The sequence below is a fragment of the Rattus norvegicus genome, chromosome 20 (genome assembly GCF_021556685.1).
Source record: "Rattus norvegicus strain SHRSP/BbbUtx chromosome 20, alternate assembly SHRSP_T2T, whole genome shotgun sequence".
Lineage (NCBI taxonomy): Eukaryota > Metazoa > Chordata > Mammalia > Rodentia > Muridae > Rattus > Rattus norvegicus.
This window is the reverse complement of record NC_141553.1, coordinates 4,284,244-4,302,085: the sequence shown is the minus strand read 5'-3', so window position 1 is coordinate 4,302,085 and position 17,842 is coordinate 4,284,244. Positions and strand designations below refer to the sequence as shown.

General features: G+C 49.4%; 1 protein-coding gene across 6 annotated transcripts in view; it reads left to right on the top strand.

Moving 5' to 3' along the window:
• Positions 1-9,734: 9,734 nt before the first annotated feature.
• Positions 9,735-17,842, top strand: part of RT1-CE13 (RT1 class I, locus CE13) — a 211,699-nt gene continuing 203,591 nt past the window's right edge. Inside the window, exons 1-9 of one of the 6 annotated variants that reach the window (XM_087598062.1) lie at positions 9,735-10,674; positions 10,772-10,989; positions 11,186-11,455; positions 11,642-11,917; positions 12,933-13,208; positions 13,336-13,452; positions 13,630-13,662; positions 14,042-15,067; positions 17,211-17,317. In XM_087598062.1, coding sequence (XP_087454188.1) covers positions 10,643-10,674; positions 10,772-10,989; positions 11,186-11,455; positions 11,642-11,917; positions 12,933-13,208; positions 13,336-13,452; positions 13,630-13,662; positions 14,042-14,046 — 1,227 coding nt within the window. In that variant the 5' untranslated portion in view covers positions 9,735-10,642 and the 3' untranslated portion in view covers positions 14,047-15,067; positions 17,211-17,317. 6 annotated transcript variants of the gene reach the window in all.

Genomic DNA, 17,842 nt, shown 5'->3' with positions numbered 1-17,842 from the left:
GACTTTTCAAAACTTATTTTCAGTAATGGGATTCTTAAATATGTAACCTCCCTTCTCATCCAAACCCCACTAAAGGACATGAAAAGAAGTGTTATGAGGATATTGGAGAGGTGGGCCTGTTTAGAAATGGTACTCTGGGGCAAATTAATCTGCAGCTCAGTTCACAAGAATCAGCAATGGCTGGTCAGTTCAGAAGAAGCTGGGAGGCTGAGCTGTTTGCTGTGTAGTAGTTCCTGGGGTCAACTCCAATCTCTAATTGACAGTACAGCAGCCGTCCAGGTCCGTAGTGTCAGGATGGCAGACACGTATCATCAGCGGTGGCACAAGCCAGCAGAAACTGCCAGGCCTCCACCAAATCGGCATGAGTCAGCAGGAATGAGCAGGACAGCAGGGAAGCCAGGAGAAGTTCTCTGCTGTGACTCTATCCACAAAGCAGAGCTCTGGGAAGGTGAAGACTGGAGACCAAGGAAGCGCTGCAAAGCCAGCTGTGCAGGCCGCCCCCACTGTCCACTGTGTCCTCTTCATTCTCCCTCCAAACAGCACGTGTCCTCCCACGAGTCTTGCCTCAGTGAAAATCCACTTGAGTCTGTATCAGCCGACATATCCCGAAACTTCCACTCTGCTCATTAGCCGACTGAGGGGCAGCGAGAAGCCACCAGCACATCACCAGAAGTTTTTTGGTGCATTTCTCTCTATGGAATCAGGAGAAACAGTGACCAATAAACAATGGTAAGACTCAGCCATAGCATGCAGCCTCCTCTGCTGTCTGTTGGGTTTTAATTACATTCCTTCCAAACATCACGTGACCCGTCACGCGCCCTGTCACGCGCCCTGTCACATGTCTGCCTTATCGTGACATCCTTTTACCTGTGTCTCCTTCAGCAAACCATCATTTGTCTCCACTGACTTTCCAAAGAAACCAGAAGTTTCCACTTAGCGAACGGCGGTGCTTCTCTCTCCTGTAACCTGGGCACCGCCCCCTGAAACTCTTATACTCCTGGACTCTCTTACCTTTTCCATCTTGTGTTCTGGAGTTAACTCCCTGAAGTCTCTTAATCTCCACCCCCAGCTCTGTGCACCTGGGTCTTGCAGCTGATGTGCCTGTGGTTGCTCTGCCTTTGGATGGCTCTGTATGGCAGGCGAGCAAAGTCCCCCTCAGAGGCCTGTGACCATTTAAATCATCTCATATTCATAGCACTAAAGACACGGGAGGCAGAAGCTGAGGTAAAAACCTGACAGCTCAGCAAGGAAACTTTATTTTCTTAACTACATACGAGATATCTATTTAACAAGCCTGATGCTACAACTAAACTCCAGCTCTTCAGAAATCTCTGTCTGTCTGTCATTCTTCTGAGCTTCTCTACCCTTCTCTTGAGCTCCTCCAAGTGCAAGAGACTAAGAACACGGGGGTCGTCTTATTCTAAGGACTACAGTAACTAATACAGACAGTGACACCCAAGCTCTCGGTACAAATATGGGGTCTTCCAGATGTGGTGCCAGGGAAATGTTAGAGATCCCCAAATCCAGACAGGAGCTGATCTCGATCTGAGGTAATCACAGTAGGGCCTTTTCCTTTGAACCAGCTCAGGCCAGCGCACTGTGTCCTGCAGGACAGTTTTGGTGATAAGGAGCCCTGAATATCTATTGGGGCTCACTGTGTCCCCAATAAGTAAGCAGTAAGTGTGGGGGGAGTGTGCAAGTGTCTAATTGGGAAGTTACTATGGCCTTTGACATCATTGGCTGGTGCTGGGAGTCCTATCATAAACTTAACTTCTGCTTCCCTCTGCATTGGTGGTCGTTGGACAGGGGATGGGCTTGTAACTGGGGGATGCAGGTTTGTTGGGGGTGTAACCTGGAGACATAGGTCCTGATGGGGGTTGCCTAGGGACTGGAGCTGGGCTCCAGTTTTGTTGGGAGGTAACCTGGAAACTAACGGTAGGCACCAGCCTGTTAGTTTGCCTGAGTTCAAGTTCTCTAAAATGGAGTCTGGATTGAGGCTTTGGCCTCTCACAGCCATAGCGGGCTGACACTGCCACAGGTGGGGCCTGGGCCGGAAGGCTTGGTTCTCCAGAGTCACCCAAGGCAAAGCTGGTACCTATCTGGCCAGTAAATGCTTTTTCTAATGTCATGGTGGACATCTCTTGTATGTGCCAAGCCCAGGAAGGAAGGAATATTCCAAAGGAAACCTTCGAACCCAATGGTCTCCAAGGGGACCGTCGAGAGGGCTCAGAGTGTAAAGGTGCTTGGCACCAAGCTCTGCTCCCTGAGTTTGATCCATGGAAGCCACATGGTGAATGTAAAGACCTGAGTCCCCTAAGTTATCCTCTGAGCCTCACACGGGTGTCATGACACGCACAGTCCTACACATAACAATTAAATCAGTGCAATAAGAAGGAACCATGCTGGTTTCATGTAGGTTGATGTCCTTATGGAGGTGAAGGCAGACACAAGATCAAAGAGGCCTGTCATTGGGCAAGAAGAAAGGGAGGTGGGAACAGGTTTTAGAAGGAGAGTGGGGAGCAGAAAGGGAGAAGCAACATGGAGGGAGACGTAAATGATCCTCACCAAGCATCTCTATGTAGACACAGGTTGTTATGAATATTTCTTTAGGGATTGATTTCTATAGGCAGATTTATCTTGTCTACATGGGCGGTTTGTATCCTTATCAATCGGATGTGAGTTAATTGTGTGGGTGCATTGCACACTGAGTATTTAACACATAAACCTGGGTGTTGGGTTGCAGTCTGTTGAGTCGTGATCTCACTGGGTTGTTGGGAGAGTGAGCAGAGTCCCTGACAGGAAGCTGTGCTAGGCTATGGAATGATTGGGGCTAGCGTGGCGTGGGGCCACCCTAGCACAGACCGAGGAATGGGATGTGTGTGTCAGGCGTGGTAACAGCCCGCCAAGGGGACAGTGTGTGAAAGCGGCTGACACAGAAACAGCTAGAGCACCGGAATCTGCATGGAGTGGGAGCTCGCCAGAACCGGTTGTCAGCTTTATTAATTATACTACAACTGTTTCCTGTTGAAGGACACAGAAACACACGTGTATAAGTTGTGTCCTATTTGCCTCCACACTTTCCAGTGGGGAATTTTCCTGTGTCCAAAACCCATGTTGTGATGAGAAGCTGACAGAAGGATTAAAGGGCAACCTGTGCAAGGACAACCATGGGCATTTTCAATATTTTATGTGTTATGTGTTTACACTATTGCTGTGTGGTGTGTGTGTGTTTGTGTGTGTGTGCATTGTGTGTGAATCAGGGCAATCCCCAGTGGTGGTTGTGTTGGGGGTGGAGGGAGTCAGAAGACAGCCTTGGGGAGCCAGTTCTCTCTTTCCATGTGGGTTCTGGGGGACTGAACTCAGGTGGTCGGACTTGATGGCAAGCCCTGCCACATGGGTCACCTCACCATCCTGGCCTGGGTGCCCCTGCCCTGTTTTTGGAGGTGTTGAGGAGTTGAACCTGGGACCTGTGGTGTACAAGGTGGGCACTCTAGTCACTGAACCACATTCCCAATGTTTGAAACAGAGTCAGCAGACAAGGGTTTTCTGTTATTTCAAAATCCCATACTAAAACTTTGGGCTAAAGATGGAATTGGAGCCTACCTATTAAAAACAGACATGGGTGGAGTACAAGAAACACTTTGGTGGGCTGGAGAGATGGCTCAGTGGTTAAGAGCACTGATTGCTCTTCCAGAGGTCCTGAGTTAATTCCCAGTAACCACATGGTGGCTCACAACCATCTGTAATGTGATCTGATGCCCTTTTCTGTGTGTCTGAAGACAGCTACAGTGTACTCATATAGAATAAATAAATAAATAAATCTTTAAAAAAGAAAAAAGAAAGAAAGAAACACTTTGTCAGCACAGCCAACTTATCTGAGGACCTAATCTAGGAGAACCAGGTCTGAAGTGTAAATTTCTGGTTTCTTTGGAGACTCGGTTGTGTCCTTTGATGTTTTTTCTGGAAACTGTCTCATGAGGGGATGTTTTTGCTGAAGCAGACACGTGGTGTTTTTCTGGAAGCTGCCTGGAAGAGGGGCATGGGGTGTTATGCTAGACCTTGAGAGATGACCTCTTGAGAGAACTAGTGGTGTTGGGAAAGGGTCTAGATATAACCCAACAGACCATGGACGACACTGTGTGGCTTGGGTTCCCCTTGCCACTATTTGTGGGTCATTGTTGGGATTTGCTGAAGCCGCTCTTCACTGATGATGCTGATGCCTTCTTCCCTGATCATTTGTCATGACTTTGTAGAGAGAAACAAACCAAGGAACTTCTGGTGGTGTCCCGGCAGCTTCTTCCTGCTTCTGCAGACTCAGGACGATGGGTAGAGCCTCAAAGTTACTTCTGGATTGAACTGCCAATGCTGACCCGTGTGAGCTCAAGTGCTGCTATCCTGATGACGCAGATTGGATTCACCCCCAAGAACTATTTCAGGACAGGTGCACATCTCCCTTTGCCCTGTTAACCTTTCCTCTCTACTACCTCTGGTGGGTGGTGGGCTAGAGGAGAGGTTAAAACATTTAAGTAAGCTTATTAAAGTAGGTTTTGAAAAATCTAAGCCCACACAGGGCATCTGGAAGGATCCATGTGTGAGTTATGTTACCAATCCTTGCTTGGTGCTGGAGGACATCAGACTGAACACTGTGGGGACAGATTGGGAAGCTCCTTCTCTTGGACTCTGTGACCCTGAGGAACCCAGGGCTTCTCCTGTACAGACCGTCTCTGCAGGGTAGTGTGGTGGCTGATACCTGAGTGCGGCCCTGTGCTGCAGAGAAAAGAATCACAGAGCCAAGGCATAAAAATATGCTGAGTAAATTATGGAGCTGGAGAGGTTGTTCAGAGGTGAAGAATGCTTACTGCTGTTCCACAGGACCTGGGTTCAGTTCCCAGCTCTCACCCACTTGTAACTCCAGCCTCAGAGGGGATAGAGCGCCCTCTGCTGGCCGCCTGGGGTGCTCCATGCACGTGGCATAACAGACACACATGGAGGCAAAATACCCTTATAGAAATATATTTTTTAAAAGAACGAAAAAGAAAAGGAGAGAAATAAGATTTCGTTAAAGAAAGAGGTCATTGAACAATATTGGGGGACATTACCGCATGGAGGAACACCTACCAACCCTACTGCAGGGCTCTAGGGTCCCCTGCACTAGATTTATACACTGGTCTTAGAGATCCAGCAACGGAAGGCAAAATCGACACAACTCCCCCTACAGAGTGGCCCGTGATGTTACTGGTCTATGCAGCCTGTGTGTTCGCCCAATTATGCTGTTTGTGTTGTTATGTCTTGTAACTCAGGGTGAAGTTGAATTCTCTTTTAAGATTTATTTATTATGTACACGTTTTGTCTGCACACATGCCTGCCCGCCACAAGAGGGCGCCAGATTCCTGCGCATTCAACTCAGGACCTGTGGAAGAGCAATTAGTGCTCTCAACCTCTGAGTCATCTCTCCTGTCCCGAACTTGAATTCTGGATCCTCCTGCCTCACCTCAGCATGCCAAGTGTCAGGTGTGTGTGTGTGTGTGTGTGTGTGTGTGTGTGTGTGTGTGTGTGTGTGTGTGTGTGTGTGTGTGTGTTATGTCACTGTGACTGGAGAGTGTGGTGTTGAGTAACAATCAGGGGAGGAGCCAGAGGTGCAATCTGTGTTTCAGCCCGAAGATCCTAAGGACCCGTGAAAACCGCCAAACAGAGGATTTGGGGCTGAAGGGGAAATTCCTGGCTGCTTCAGTATGAAGAGCCTTCCCCAGCTTTCAAAGCTCACAGCCACTTAGGTGATGCAGACCTGGACAGGCCCCTACTCGTGTGTTCTGCTGCCGCCTGGCGGCTATGAGAGGTATCGCAGCTCCCAAGGGTCCTGGGGATGGACTGGGCTGTGGCAAAAGTCCCTCCAGACTGCAGGAACTGCTTGCCGGTCTGTGGCTTCCAATGTCCCCGAAGCTGTCCGGGTCACACTGAACAAGGGTCACACTAAGGAACCGGATATCCCCTGCACAGTCCCCGCATCGGAGCGTTAGTTTCTCTTTCTTTTGTTGTCGCTGTCGCCTGGGATTTGAGCTCCCCACCTCGTGACTCTGTCCTCACTGAGCTGGACACCTGCTGAGTTTGATGGGACCCACCCCAAGAAAGGGTTCCAGGTTTCTTTAGGATTAAATGCCACAAAGGAACCAGATGTTATGAGCGTAATTCTTATATTTTTAATATTAATGGTTAATTAAAATTCTTAATTGTAAAATTAACTTCTCTTAATGAAATGAATAAATATATACAAGTAGTTCTTAATGAAGAATTTATAATTGTTAACTCTTTATAATTATGTTTTTATCCTTGTTCTCACTGTATATAGCTGATGATGTCAGAAAAAGATTTGCCTTTTATAGGACTAACGGGGGCAATGTTGATGTAATGTTATTGCGTCCTGCGTGAGGAATCCTCTCTGTCCTACCCTGCCTACCTAAAGCACCTTCTGAAGATGAGATACAAAGCCTATGTCCTATAGCCAAGGAGAGCTGAGGGCAGGATTCTGGTCAGAGGGAGGAACTCTGGGAAGAGAGAAGCATGGGGGATTCTCCACCCAGACTCAGTCACCACCCAGACTCAGAGGGGTCGGGATGTGTGAATCTGAGGAGAGGTGAGCAGCCACATGGCAGAACTTAGGATGGTGTAAATGGGATAACTGAGTTAGGAGAAGCTGGGACAGGCCCAGCATGAAGCCTAGGCATCCATAAATAAATGTAAGTCTGCTGTCATTGTGCAGAGCAAGGACAGGCAGGCAGGAATGTCCCACAGAAGCAGCAGGAGCTGGAGCAGGAGCAAGAGCAAGAGACAAAGAGCAAGCGATTCCTTCCATGTCTACACTGAGGCCTCCAGCAGAAGGTGTGGCCAGATTAGAAACGGGGAGGGACTCCACTCAAATACTCAGGATTACAGGTGTCTCTTCCTCCATCAAAGGAAAGGATCAGAAACTGATCTTCCCACTTCACCTTAAGCAAAACGGCCTCACAGATGTTGCCCTCCATTTTGGGGTTTTAGTTAACCCCGCATGTAGCTGACATCAAACAATCAACATCATAGTCCAGGTCAGAGTTCTGCACCTACTCTGGGGCTTTGCAGCTCCTCTGAGCACTCAGGGCTCTGCCTCCTGCCTCCCCTCTTACAGGGTGTTTTCTTCCCACGGCTGGAAAAGCATGTAAAGTTCTTCTGGATGTAAGTGTGATGAGAGCAGGACAGCGTGAGACCTAAGACCCTGGAGAAGCACAGACAGCAAGGAAGCCCTGGGCAGCTCAGCCAGCCTGGGTCCCCTTTACCCTCAGCTCCGTGGGCTCAGACTCCGTCCTCTCGGTTTCTTCCACCAGGTGGCGCCATTGGACAAGGATGGGACGCTTCTCTACCATCTTCAACAGGTGAGACCTGGAGGGTCAGCAGTGGGAGGGAAGATGGGGGAAGGGGACACCTTTCTCTGAGGAAAATTCTGGATGTTTGGATGTCCTGGTCTGTTATAAATTAGTATCCAACCATCTGAGTGGGATTTATCTTGTTCATGGGGAATCAAAACTGACATCTTGTCAATTACAAAGATCAGCACAGTGTGTCTTCTCCCTGGTTTGAGGCTGTGATCCACTGTGCACAGTAGGTCCATACAGTGAAAGATCTTTTGTATATTTAATTTTATGCTGTTCTGTAAATTGTCATTTCAATACACTATTTCAACCATCTCTAACTTCCTGTTACAGAGCTCTCTTCATTGGCTGGTGGTCCATTGTTGTCTGAACAGCACTGTGCCCTCCGCCCCTGGCCTCACACTCTCGATGTGTAGAAGAAAGACAGGCAGGATGATTAAAATCATACTTTTATATTTTATTTTCATGACCTGTCCTCTTTGTGCATATAAACATGTAGGTGCACAAGCATTGGATCCCTTGGAACTGAAGTCACAGATGGTGGAAGCCACCGTGTGCTGAGCCATCTCCCCAGCCACCATTGGAATGTTTGCCTCAGGAACCACACAGCTGCCTCACAGCTGCTGGCTGACACCATAGAGAAACCAGAGGCCAAGGAAGAGACAGGGTCAGTGCAGAGCTCAGGAGGGAGTGGAGCTGGGCATGGATGGGGTGAGACCTGAGGGACAGAGACAGAGAGGGCTGAGCAGGAGGAGACAGAGGCAAAGGGGGAGACCTGACTCAGCAGAGTGCCCTGTGTGAGGGCATTTCCCTCAGCCTGCACTGGACACATCTCCAGAACCCTGCTGGCCTCTTATACTTCACAGTGACTGCTGTGCTGGTTTGAATGAGAACAGCCACACAGGCTCATGGGAATGAATCTTTCAAATCCAGCTGAGGCCATGTTCAGAGAGGATTGGGAGGTGTGGCCTTGATGGAGGATGTGTGCCACTGGTGTGTGCACTGAGGTTTTAAAAGACTTTCACTGGGCTGGAGAGATGGCTCAGTGGTTAATAGCAATGACTGCTCCTGAGTTCAAATCCCAGCAAACACAGGGTGCCTCACAACCCTCTAACCAAATCTAATGAGATTTGATGCCCTCTTATGGTGTCTGAAGACAGGTACTTTATGAATAAATTATATATATTACTACAATATTATATATAATATACAATAATATTTTATATTACATATATTATATATATCAACATTTTAAAAAAATCGCCCTTCACTATTGCCAGTGTCTCAGTCTGTTCCTTGCAAATCAAGTCCGGAGCTCTCAGCTGTTCCCCCACCACACCTCTCCTCTGCCATCATGGACTCAAATCCTCTGAAACTATATAACAGATTAAACATATTCTTTTATAAGATACCTTGGTCATAGTGTCTTATCACAGTAATAAAAACTAACTAGAGCTAGTGTGCTGACACAGGCCTTCAATCCTATTGTGGTTGATTGAATAGGTGGTCCTCATAGGCTCATGTGTTTGGATCCTTGGCCCACAAAGAGTGGCACTATTAGGAGGTGTGTCCTTGTAGGAGTAGGCGTGGCCTTGCTGGAGGAAGTGTGTCATTGAGAGGAAGGGTTTTGAGGTCTCTGTGCTCATGCTGTGCCCAGTGTGGAATGAGAGCCTCTTCCTGGCTGCCTTTGGATCAAGATGTAGAAGTCTCAGCTCCTTCAGCACCATGTCTGCCTTCAGCTGCCTTGCTTCCTGTTATAAAGGACTAAACCCCTGATACTGTTGCCTAGCCCCTATTAACTGTTTCTTTTTAGAAGTGTTGCCTTGGTCATGGTGTTTCTTCACAACAATGAAAGGGAAACTAAGACGCCCAGCCCTCAGGATGAAAGGCTGATGTATCTCTGGGAGGTCAAGGCCAGCTTGGTCTACATAGTAAGTTCCAGGACAACCAGAGCAGTGCAGACAGACCTTGTCTCAAAAAACAGAATAAATGAGAAGAAAAGTAACAGAGACAGATCCTTTCTGTGGAGCTGCCTATCCCTACCGCATCCTTAGGTCAGTCAGGATGGAACCTAAGAGCTTCAGGTTCCCACTGAAAACACTCACAGCACCTAAGAGTGGTTCACTGAAACAGGAGCCGAAGAATCCTGGTGAGGCTGCTGGGCTGCTGTGGAGACCTGCATGGGGAGGTGACTGGAGTGCACACCTGTGGTCACCCACATTTGTTCCTCTGTGTGATGGGTGACTCTCTTCAGGAGCCCCCACCCATCTCTCCTCTTCTTCCCACTTCAGTTCTATACCTGTGATTTGGAGACATCCGGAGAATGAACAAACGTGTAAATTTAATCTTTCCCCACACTACTGACCAGGGATGAAACCTCACATCACCAGTGTGTGCTCTCTGGCCTGAGAATCATCTTTCCTCCAATGTCCACACTGCTCAGGCCTGAGGAACTCTGGGGCCCCAACTCAGTTATTAGATCCAATGTCCCACACATTCATGTCCCTCACCCCTTCAGCTCCTAAGTGTGAGTGAAGGTCAGAGAGGGAGTGAGAGGTCACAGATTGATAACTTCTCCCACACTCTCTCATTATTCTGTGGTATAGTTAATTACAGGTCCCCTCCTACCGTGATTTAGTCACTAAAGCTGCTGCACAGGAGAAGTGTGGACACAGGGCAAGTGCACTGTAGCACAGGTCTCTGTGCTGTCTGTGGTCTCCACAGGGGTCTCTTCCCTGTGGACAATGGGGTCTCCTGTGCTGAGACAACGACCCAGGTCCACATGGACAATCTCAGGACTTGGAATGAAGATTCTTGTAAAACGCACCCACCTGGAGCCACAGATGCATCTTCTGGGAATAAACACAAGGAGTCTGGGTCTAAACCTGAGGTTGAAAAGACAGATCCTGAGGGAAGAGGCAAAGTCTCCTCTTTACAGATCAGAGTCCTGCACTCAGGCTTGGCAGTGTGAGCTGCCCCTGCAGGTGAACAGAGCCTGGTCTCTGTGGGGTCCAGGTGGGGCTTGCAGGCCATTGCCTCCTCTTAAAGGAGAAGTGTCTCTCCACCGCACCCACAAGACTTGTGTTGTGATTCTATTTCCGGAAGTCACTTTTCTTCTACAAGACTCCAGGGTCTGACTTCTGAAGAGAAGGAAGAGGAGGGTGGAGGAAAGCACACAGAAAGGCCTGCAGGCGTCTCCTGGTGTTCAGGCAGCTTCTGGGTCACCCTGACTTGGAGACACCATGACAAACAGCGCCCTGCCCCACAGCACAAGGTTCAGGCAAAGTTGTATTCGCCAGGTGCTGAGGTCAGAGGCGGTGCTGGGGATTCCCCATCTCCCCAGTTTCACTTCTGCTTCTAACCTGTGTCAGGTTCTTCTGCCCGGATACTGAAGACCAGGTGGTAATTCTCACTCCCATTGGGTGTCCTGAACCCGGTGAACCGATCAGGGTCGCCCCAGACACTGGTTGTAAAGTCCACGCAGCCCGCGGGACTCAGCCGCGTCCCGGATCTCAGATGGGGGCGATGGCACCGCGCATGCTACTCCTGCTGCTGGCAGCCGCCCTGGCCACGACCCAGACCCGCGCGGGTGAGTGCGGGGTCGGGAGGGAAACGGCCTCTGCGTGGAGGGGCGGCACCGGTGAAGCCGGGTCACCGCGTCGCACACCAGACCCCCGCCCCTTCTCCACCCGCGTCCCGAGCCCCGCGCCCTGCTCCCCGCCCGGCCCGCGCTCCCGCCCGGGGTCCGCGGAGGAGGTCGGGGTCTCACCGCGTGCCGCCCCCAGGCTCACACTCGCTGCTGTATTTCTACACCGCCATGTCCCGGCCCGGCCTCGGGGAGCCCTGGTTCATGGAAGTCGGCTACGTGGACGACACGGAGTTCGTGCGCTTCGACAACGACGCGGAGAATCCGAGGATGGAGCCGCGGGCGCGGTGGATGGAGCGGGAGGGGCCGGAGTATTGGGAGAGGAACACACGGATCGCCAAGGAAAACGAGCAGTGGTCCCGAATGGGCCTGAGGAACCTGCGCGGCTACTACAACCAGAGCGAGGGCGGTGAGTGACCCCGGGTCGGAGGTCACGACCCCTCCTCCTCCCCACACGGCCAGAGACTTCGGGGGTCCCAAGTCCGAGGTTCGGGAACAGAACTGACCTCAGTTTGGGAGAGTCCGCGGGTGGGCGGGGCTGTTCCCAGGGCGCGGCCCGGGTGACCGGGCCAGGTCTGACCGCGGGGTCCCGCAGGCTCTCACACAGTCCAGAGGATGTATGGCTGTGACGTGGGGTCGGACGGGAGCCTCCTCCGCGGGTATGATCAGTTCGCCTACGATGGCCGCGATTACATCTCCCTGAATGAAGACCTGAAAACGTGGGCGGCGGCAGACCTGACAGCACAGAAGACCCAGAACAAGTGGGATCAGGCTGGTACTGCAGAGAGACTCAGGGCCTACCTGGAGGGCACGTGCTTGGAGTGGCTCCGCAGATACCTGGAGCTCGGGAAGGAGACGCTGCTGCGCTCAGGTGCGGGGACCGCGGGCTTCTCCTTCTCTGCCCTGGGACTGGGGCTCAGTCCTGGGTAAGAAGAAACCCTCAGCTGGGTGATGCCCCTGTCTCAGAGGGGAGACAGTGTCCCTGGGTCTCCTGATCCCTCATCACAGTGACTGCACTGCCTCTCCCAGGGCCCAGCCTTCTCCCTGGAGAGCTCTGAGTCCCTCTCAGGAGGGAAGGAGAGAATTTCCCCACTTAACAGCAGGGGCTCCCTGCTGTCAGCCATGGCCTCTCCCAGGCCAGGTTCTCTGCCCACACCCACTCTCTGAGGACACTGACTCCTGTCCTGTTTTGAGTGTGTCAGCCCTTACACCTCAGGACCAGAAGTCTCCTCTACCTCATAGGAGACATGGAGTCCACTACACCCCCCAGTTTCTAGAACTTTCCATAGAACACATTCTCATAGATTTCTTCCCAGACTGTGCGGTTTGCATCTCTAATACCCCATTTCTCTCTGTTCCTACAGTGGTGAATGGTCCCATGAGCCCTTATGGGGTACCCTGGAAGAATAAACCGTGGGATTTCTTTTTCTTTTTTTTTGGAGCTGGGGCCTTGGGCTTGGTAGGCAAGCGCTCTACCACTGAGCTAAATCCCCAACCCTTCTGTCTCTTTTTCTTATTTTTTACTTTCCTTTTTTTTTCAACGCATTATTTTGTTTCTAGTCAGTTTTTTGCTGCAAACACATATTAAATCAATTATTTTCCATTCCCTCTTCCGTTCTATGACCACCTACCTCATGCTATAGAACATCACATAAGGACGGCCATGTTGACCCACTGGCTCATGTGGATTCCCTCTTAGCTTCTGAGTCCCTCAGGAAAGTGTGCAGTTCTGTGCTGAGGGGACCAGCTCTCCCTGCAGCTCACTAGGGAGATGACAGTTGAAGTGTCAGACACACACAGTTCAGTGTCATCATTGATTTAACTGTGTCCTGTGTAGATTTCAGTTTGTCTTGTTAACTGTGTGATTTCTTAAATCTTCCACACAGATCCCCCAAAGGCACATGTGACCCTTCACCCCAGACCTGAAGGTGATGTCACCCTGAGGTGCTGGGCCCTGGGCTTCTACCCTCCTGGTATCTCCTTGATCTGGCAGTTGAATGGGGAGGACCTGACCCAGGACATGGAGCTTGTGGAGACCAGGCCTGCAGGGGATGGAACCTTCCAGAAGTGGTCATCTGTGGTGGTGCCTCTTGGGAAGGAACAGAATTACACATGCCTTGTGGAGCATGAGGGGCTGCCTGAGCCTCTCACCCTGAGATGGGGTAAGGAGGGTGTGGGTTTAGAGCTGGGGTCAGGAAAAGCTGGAGCCTTCTGCAGACCCTGATCTGGTCAGGACTGAGAGCTGGTGTCCTGACCCCCACCTCCATTTTCTTAACCTGCCCTTCCCAGAGCCTCCTCCATCCACAGACTTCAACATGAGAATCATTGCTGTTCTGGTTGTCCTTGGAGCTGTGGCCATCATTGGAGCTCTGGTGACTGTTGTGAGGAAGAGGAGGAGAAACACAGGTAGGAAAGGGCAGGGTCTGTTTCCCCTCAGCTTCCTTTAGAAGAGTGCTCTGCTCATTAATGGCAAACATGGCCACACCCCACATTGCTACTGTCTCCAACTGGGTCCCCTGTCAGTTTTAGAAATTTCCTCCTGTCACGACCTTCCTTGAACTCTCACAGCTTTTCTTCTTACAGGAGGAACAGGAGGAGACTACACCCCTGCTCCAGGTTAGTGTGGGGGGCAGGATTGTCCCAAGGTGATTAGAGTCAAGCTGGAGATGGTGGGGAGCTCTGGCAATCCATAATATCTTCTCTAGAGAAATCTACTGGGGTCTGAGTTGTACCTTGAAATGTGTGTGTGTGTGTGTGTGTGTGTGTGTGTGTGTACGACCCGCCCCCGTGTGTGTGTGTTTTGTTTTATCATAGGTAAGGCGAGCCCCAACAGCTGTGATTTGTCTCTCCCAGCTTGTAAAGGTGACATTCTGAGTCTGACTGGGGAGGGCAATGTGGACATGATTGGGTTTCAGGGACTCCCAGAATCCTCTGGGAGTGGAGGGTTGTTGGGCTGTTGTCTTCACAGTGATGGTTTGTGACTCTCGTTCTCTAGCATGAAGACAGCTGCCTGGAGTGGACTGAGTGACAGACGATGTGTTCAGGTCTCTGCTGTGACATCCAGAGTCCTCTGTTCTCTTTACACACCAGTGTCTGATGTTCCCTCTGATTTTGTGGGTTTGCTGTGAAGAACTGTGGAGCCCAGCCTGCCCCTGCATTTCAGGGCCCTGTCTGCACTGCCCTGTGTTCTCTTCCACAGCCAACCTTCCTGTTCTGAAGTGGAATACTCAGGGTTCTCGGGAAAGTCGTTTGGATGGTGTTTTGCTGTGGCAAACAGGAGGAATGTTTCCTTACAGTGGACACAGGTGTGAAAGACTGAGATTGACTGGGGAAGGAATGTTTCCCTCAGACAGACACAGGAGAGAGGATGTTCTGCTAAAGCAAGCACATGAAAGGACACGCGATGAAGGAGAGTTTGCTCACAACATGCATGTATTGGTCCGCCTTACATTGCGTACTCAAGCTGTATTTGTCACGGCTCCATAGTGAGAAATGCACCAATTAACTTCTGGTGGTGTGCTGCAGTCTGTTGCTGTTTCCGAGGACTGTGGCTGACTGGATGCATGTGCTGAGCAAGACTCGTTCTGAGTCAAGGCACATGGAGGAATCGCGATGTTCAGAGGGTATAAATAGGGCTCCACAGAGTGACTGACACAGAGGTTGTCTTGCTGCTACAGCTCGCCATGGAACGCTTATGAGACTTTGCTGATCTCTGCTTCCCTGACAGAGGCCCAGCTGAGAACCTCTCCTGGGGTTCCTGTTGGTCCCTCCAGCTGACTCCTGCCAGGTCTGGCTCTCTCTGCTTGGTGATGCCACTGTTGCTCACCTGACTCTACCAAACTGGACTGCTGATGTATACGAGGTGTTTGCAAGTGGGTAGAGCTGCTGCCGACCTGTGAACTGAACTGATTTCCACACAATACACATGTGGTCGGAAAGCTGCCCTGGGCTCTCCCTGTATCCAGGGTTCTCAAGCGTCTGGTGAGATCTGTCTGCTCATCTCTCAGGATCACATCCACAGGTGAGATAAGACCTAACAGAGATGCTTCTCCCCTGTAACTTAGGTACCGATTCCTGAACCAGGACTGTCTTACCTTTACCATCTTGTGTTCTGGAGTTAACTCCCTAAAGTCTCTTAATCTCCACCCCCAGCTCTGTGAACCTGGGACTTGGAGCTGATGGGCCTGTGGTTGCTCTGCCTTTGGATGGCTCTGTATGGAAGGAGAGCAAAGTCACCCTCAGAGGCCTATGACCATTTAAATCATCTCATATTCATAGCACTAAAGACACGGGAGGCAGAAGCTGAGGGAAAAACCAGACAGCTCAGCAAGGAACCTTTATTTTCTTAACTACATACAGGATATCTATTTTACCAGCCTGATGCTACAAGTAAACTCCAGCTCTTCAGAAATCTGTCTGTGTCACTCTATCAGTCTAGTCTGCCTTTCTCTTGAGTTCCTGCAAACCCAGGAGGGCTCCTGAGCTCTCTTTCCCGGATTTATATTTTATCTGTGTCCTGCCAGCAGCCCCTCTCTCATTCCTACAAGTCCTAAAAGAAAATCCTATTCCACAAAGGCTCTTCAAAGCTGACAGAGACAGAGAGAGACAGAGACAGAGAGAGAGAGAGAGAAACACAGAGACAGAGATAGAGAGAGACAGAGAGACAGAGAGAGGTGTCAAATGTCCAATTACTTATGAAAGAATTATTTAATTCCTCCCTTACCCCCTCACCTGCTGAACCATTTCTCTGTCATGGGAGTTGGGGTTGGGAGCTGTCCAAGGCAAGCCACTACAGGCCCAACCATTTCACCTTTTTTTTTTTTTAAACATTTATTTATTTATTATGTATACATCACACAGCTTTCTGCCTGCATGTATGCTTGCAGGCCAGAAGAGGGCACCAGACCTGATTATAGATGGATGTGAGCCACCATGTGGTTGCTGGGAATTGAACTCAGGACCTCTGGAAGAGCAGTCAGGTGCTTTTAACTGCTGAGCCATCTCTCCAGCCCACATAGGGTGATTTAATTCCACAGTTTTTTTTTTCTTGATCCAGTGTCTCTTGGTAGCTGTTGGTCCTCTCTTGTTAATGTTCAAAAAATGCAAAGTTAATGGAGCACAATCTATTCTATCCCTGGGGCCTTTATTCATTCTTTTTGTTTTATAGGTGAGTTTTTTAAGGTGTAATTGGGTCTTTTCTACTGTTTGCCCTGCAGAATTGTGTGGTGTAGCTGTAATGTGCTTTGTAATGAGGGAAGAATTGCTGCATCTTACTGGAGACGTATGCAGGGCACTGTCGGTCCTAGTTTGTACACCTATTCCCACCAGAGCCATGCCTTCCAGTAAATGTGTAATTACAGAGCCAGCCTTTTCAGAACTCAAACCATTTGCCCATTGGAAGCCTGAGTATGTGTCAATGGTGTGGTGCAAGCCTTAGGCTTCCAAATTCTGCAAACTGAAACACATCTATCTGCCAGATTCCATTTTTTATTTACTTTGTTGGTGCCCTTAGAGTTACTTCTAGTGTGCAATGGAGTTTGGTTGTACAAAAAACAAGTAGGACATTTCTTTATAAATGCCTTGGCTTGTTGCCAGGTCATAGAATTTTTTTCTTTAAACATTAACTGTTAACATAGTGGTTTTCAGGAACATCTGAGGCTCCTAACACACTCCTTATGAATAATCAGTCATTTCCTTCATTCCCTCTGCCAATGGCCCCGGCATGACCGTGAGAGACTGAATGTGGGTGATAAGTCATGGACAGTCGCTGTTTCTGATTGTCTGGTGCAGCGGCAAAATAATGTGAATTCTGAATTATCCAGAACAAATTCAGCAGTTGCTGTGTGGAGAACAACTCTTTCTGCATATTGAGCCTCAGTCACTGTATTAAGAGATTCAGGAAGTTTTGATAATACCATAAAGATTGCATACAACTCTGAGTTCTGCACTGAAGCACATGGGCTTTGAATTACAAATTCTTTCTTTCTTTCTCTCTTCCTTTCTTTCCTTCCTTCTTTCTTTCTTTCTTTTTCTACTGAATTATTATCAGCCATTCCCAGCTTTTTCATCCAGGACTGTAGGGGCTTCAGGAAATAGTGTTCCTTTTATAATGCATTGGACAATCCAATTAGTACTTTTTGTAAACTGAAGTTGTTTTCTTTTAGGACATTTGTAAGTCTGGAGAGATCGTTTGGAAGTTAAGAGCACTGACTGCTCTTCCAGAGGTCCTGAGTTCAAATCCCAGCAACCACATGGTGGCTCACAACCATCTGTATGTAACAAGATCCCATACCCTGATCTGACAGCTACAGTGTACTTACATATAATTAAAGAATATGTGTTAATTGCTCCCAAATAGTTGTTACAAACTCTAGGCCAGTCTACATTGATTACCCATAATGAAGCAATCTCAGTATTAGTATACGGTCTATAATTTTGATGGGTCTATTCCTACAATTGTCATAGTCATACTTTTATAATTAAATCAGAATCTTTTTGTTATAAGGCTTTTAATTCTTTCCTTTTAGTGTGTTATAAGAAGCTTCATTCTAAAATGTTATTCCCTTTGCAGAATGAGACCGGTGGGAGAATGGGTTAAAGACAAAAGAACCGGTGGCGGGGCTCCTCGGGGACCACAGCCCCCAAACATTGTCAAGTTGCAGGGAGCTGCACAGCACTGGGCAGGCCCTCAGGAGGAGCCCCCCCTTGATGCCCGCTGCCCCCTCCCGGGCTGGGCGGGACCAGCACCTTTGAGGATGCACAATGAGTTCACAGCACCTACCCATGTAACTGGGCC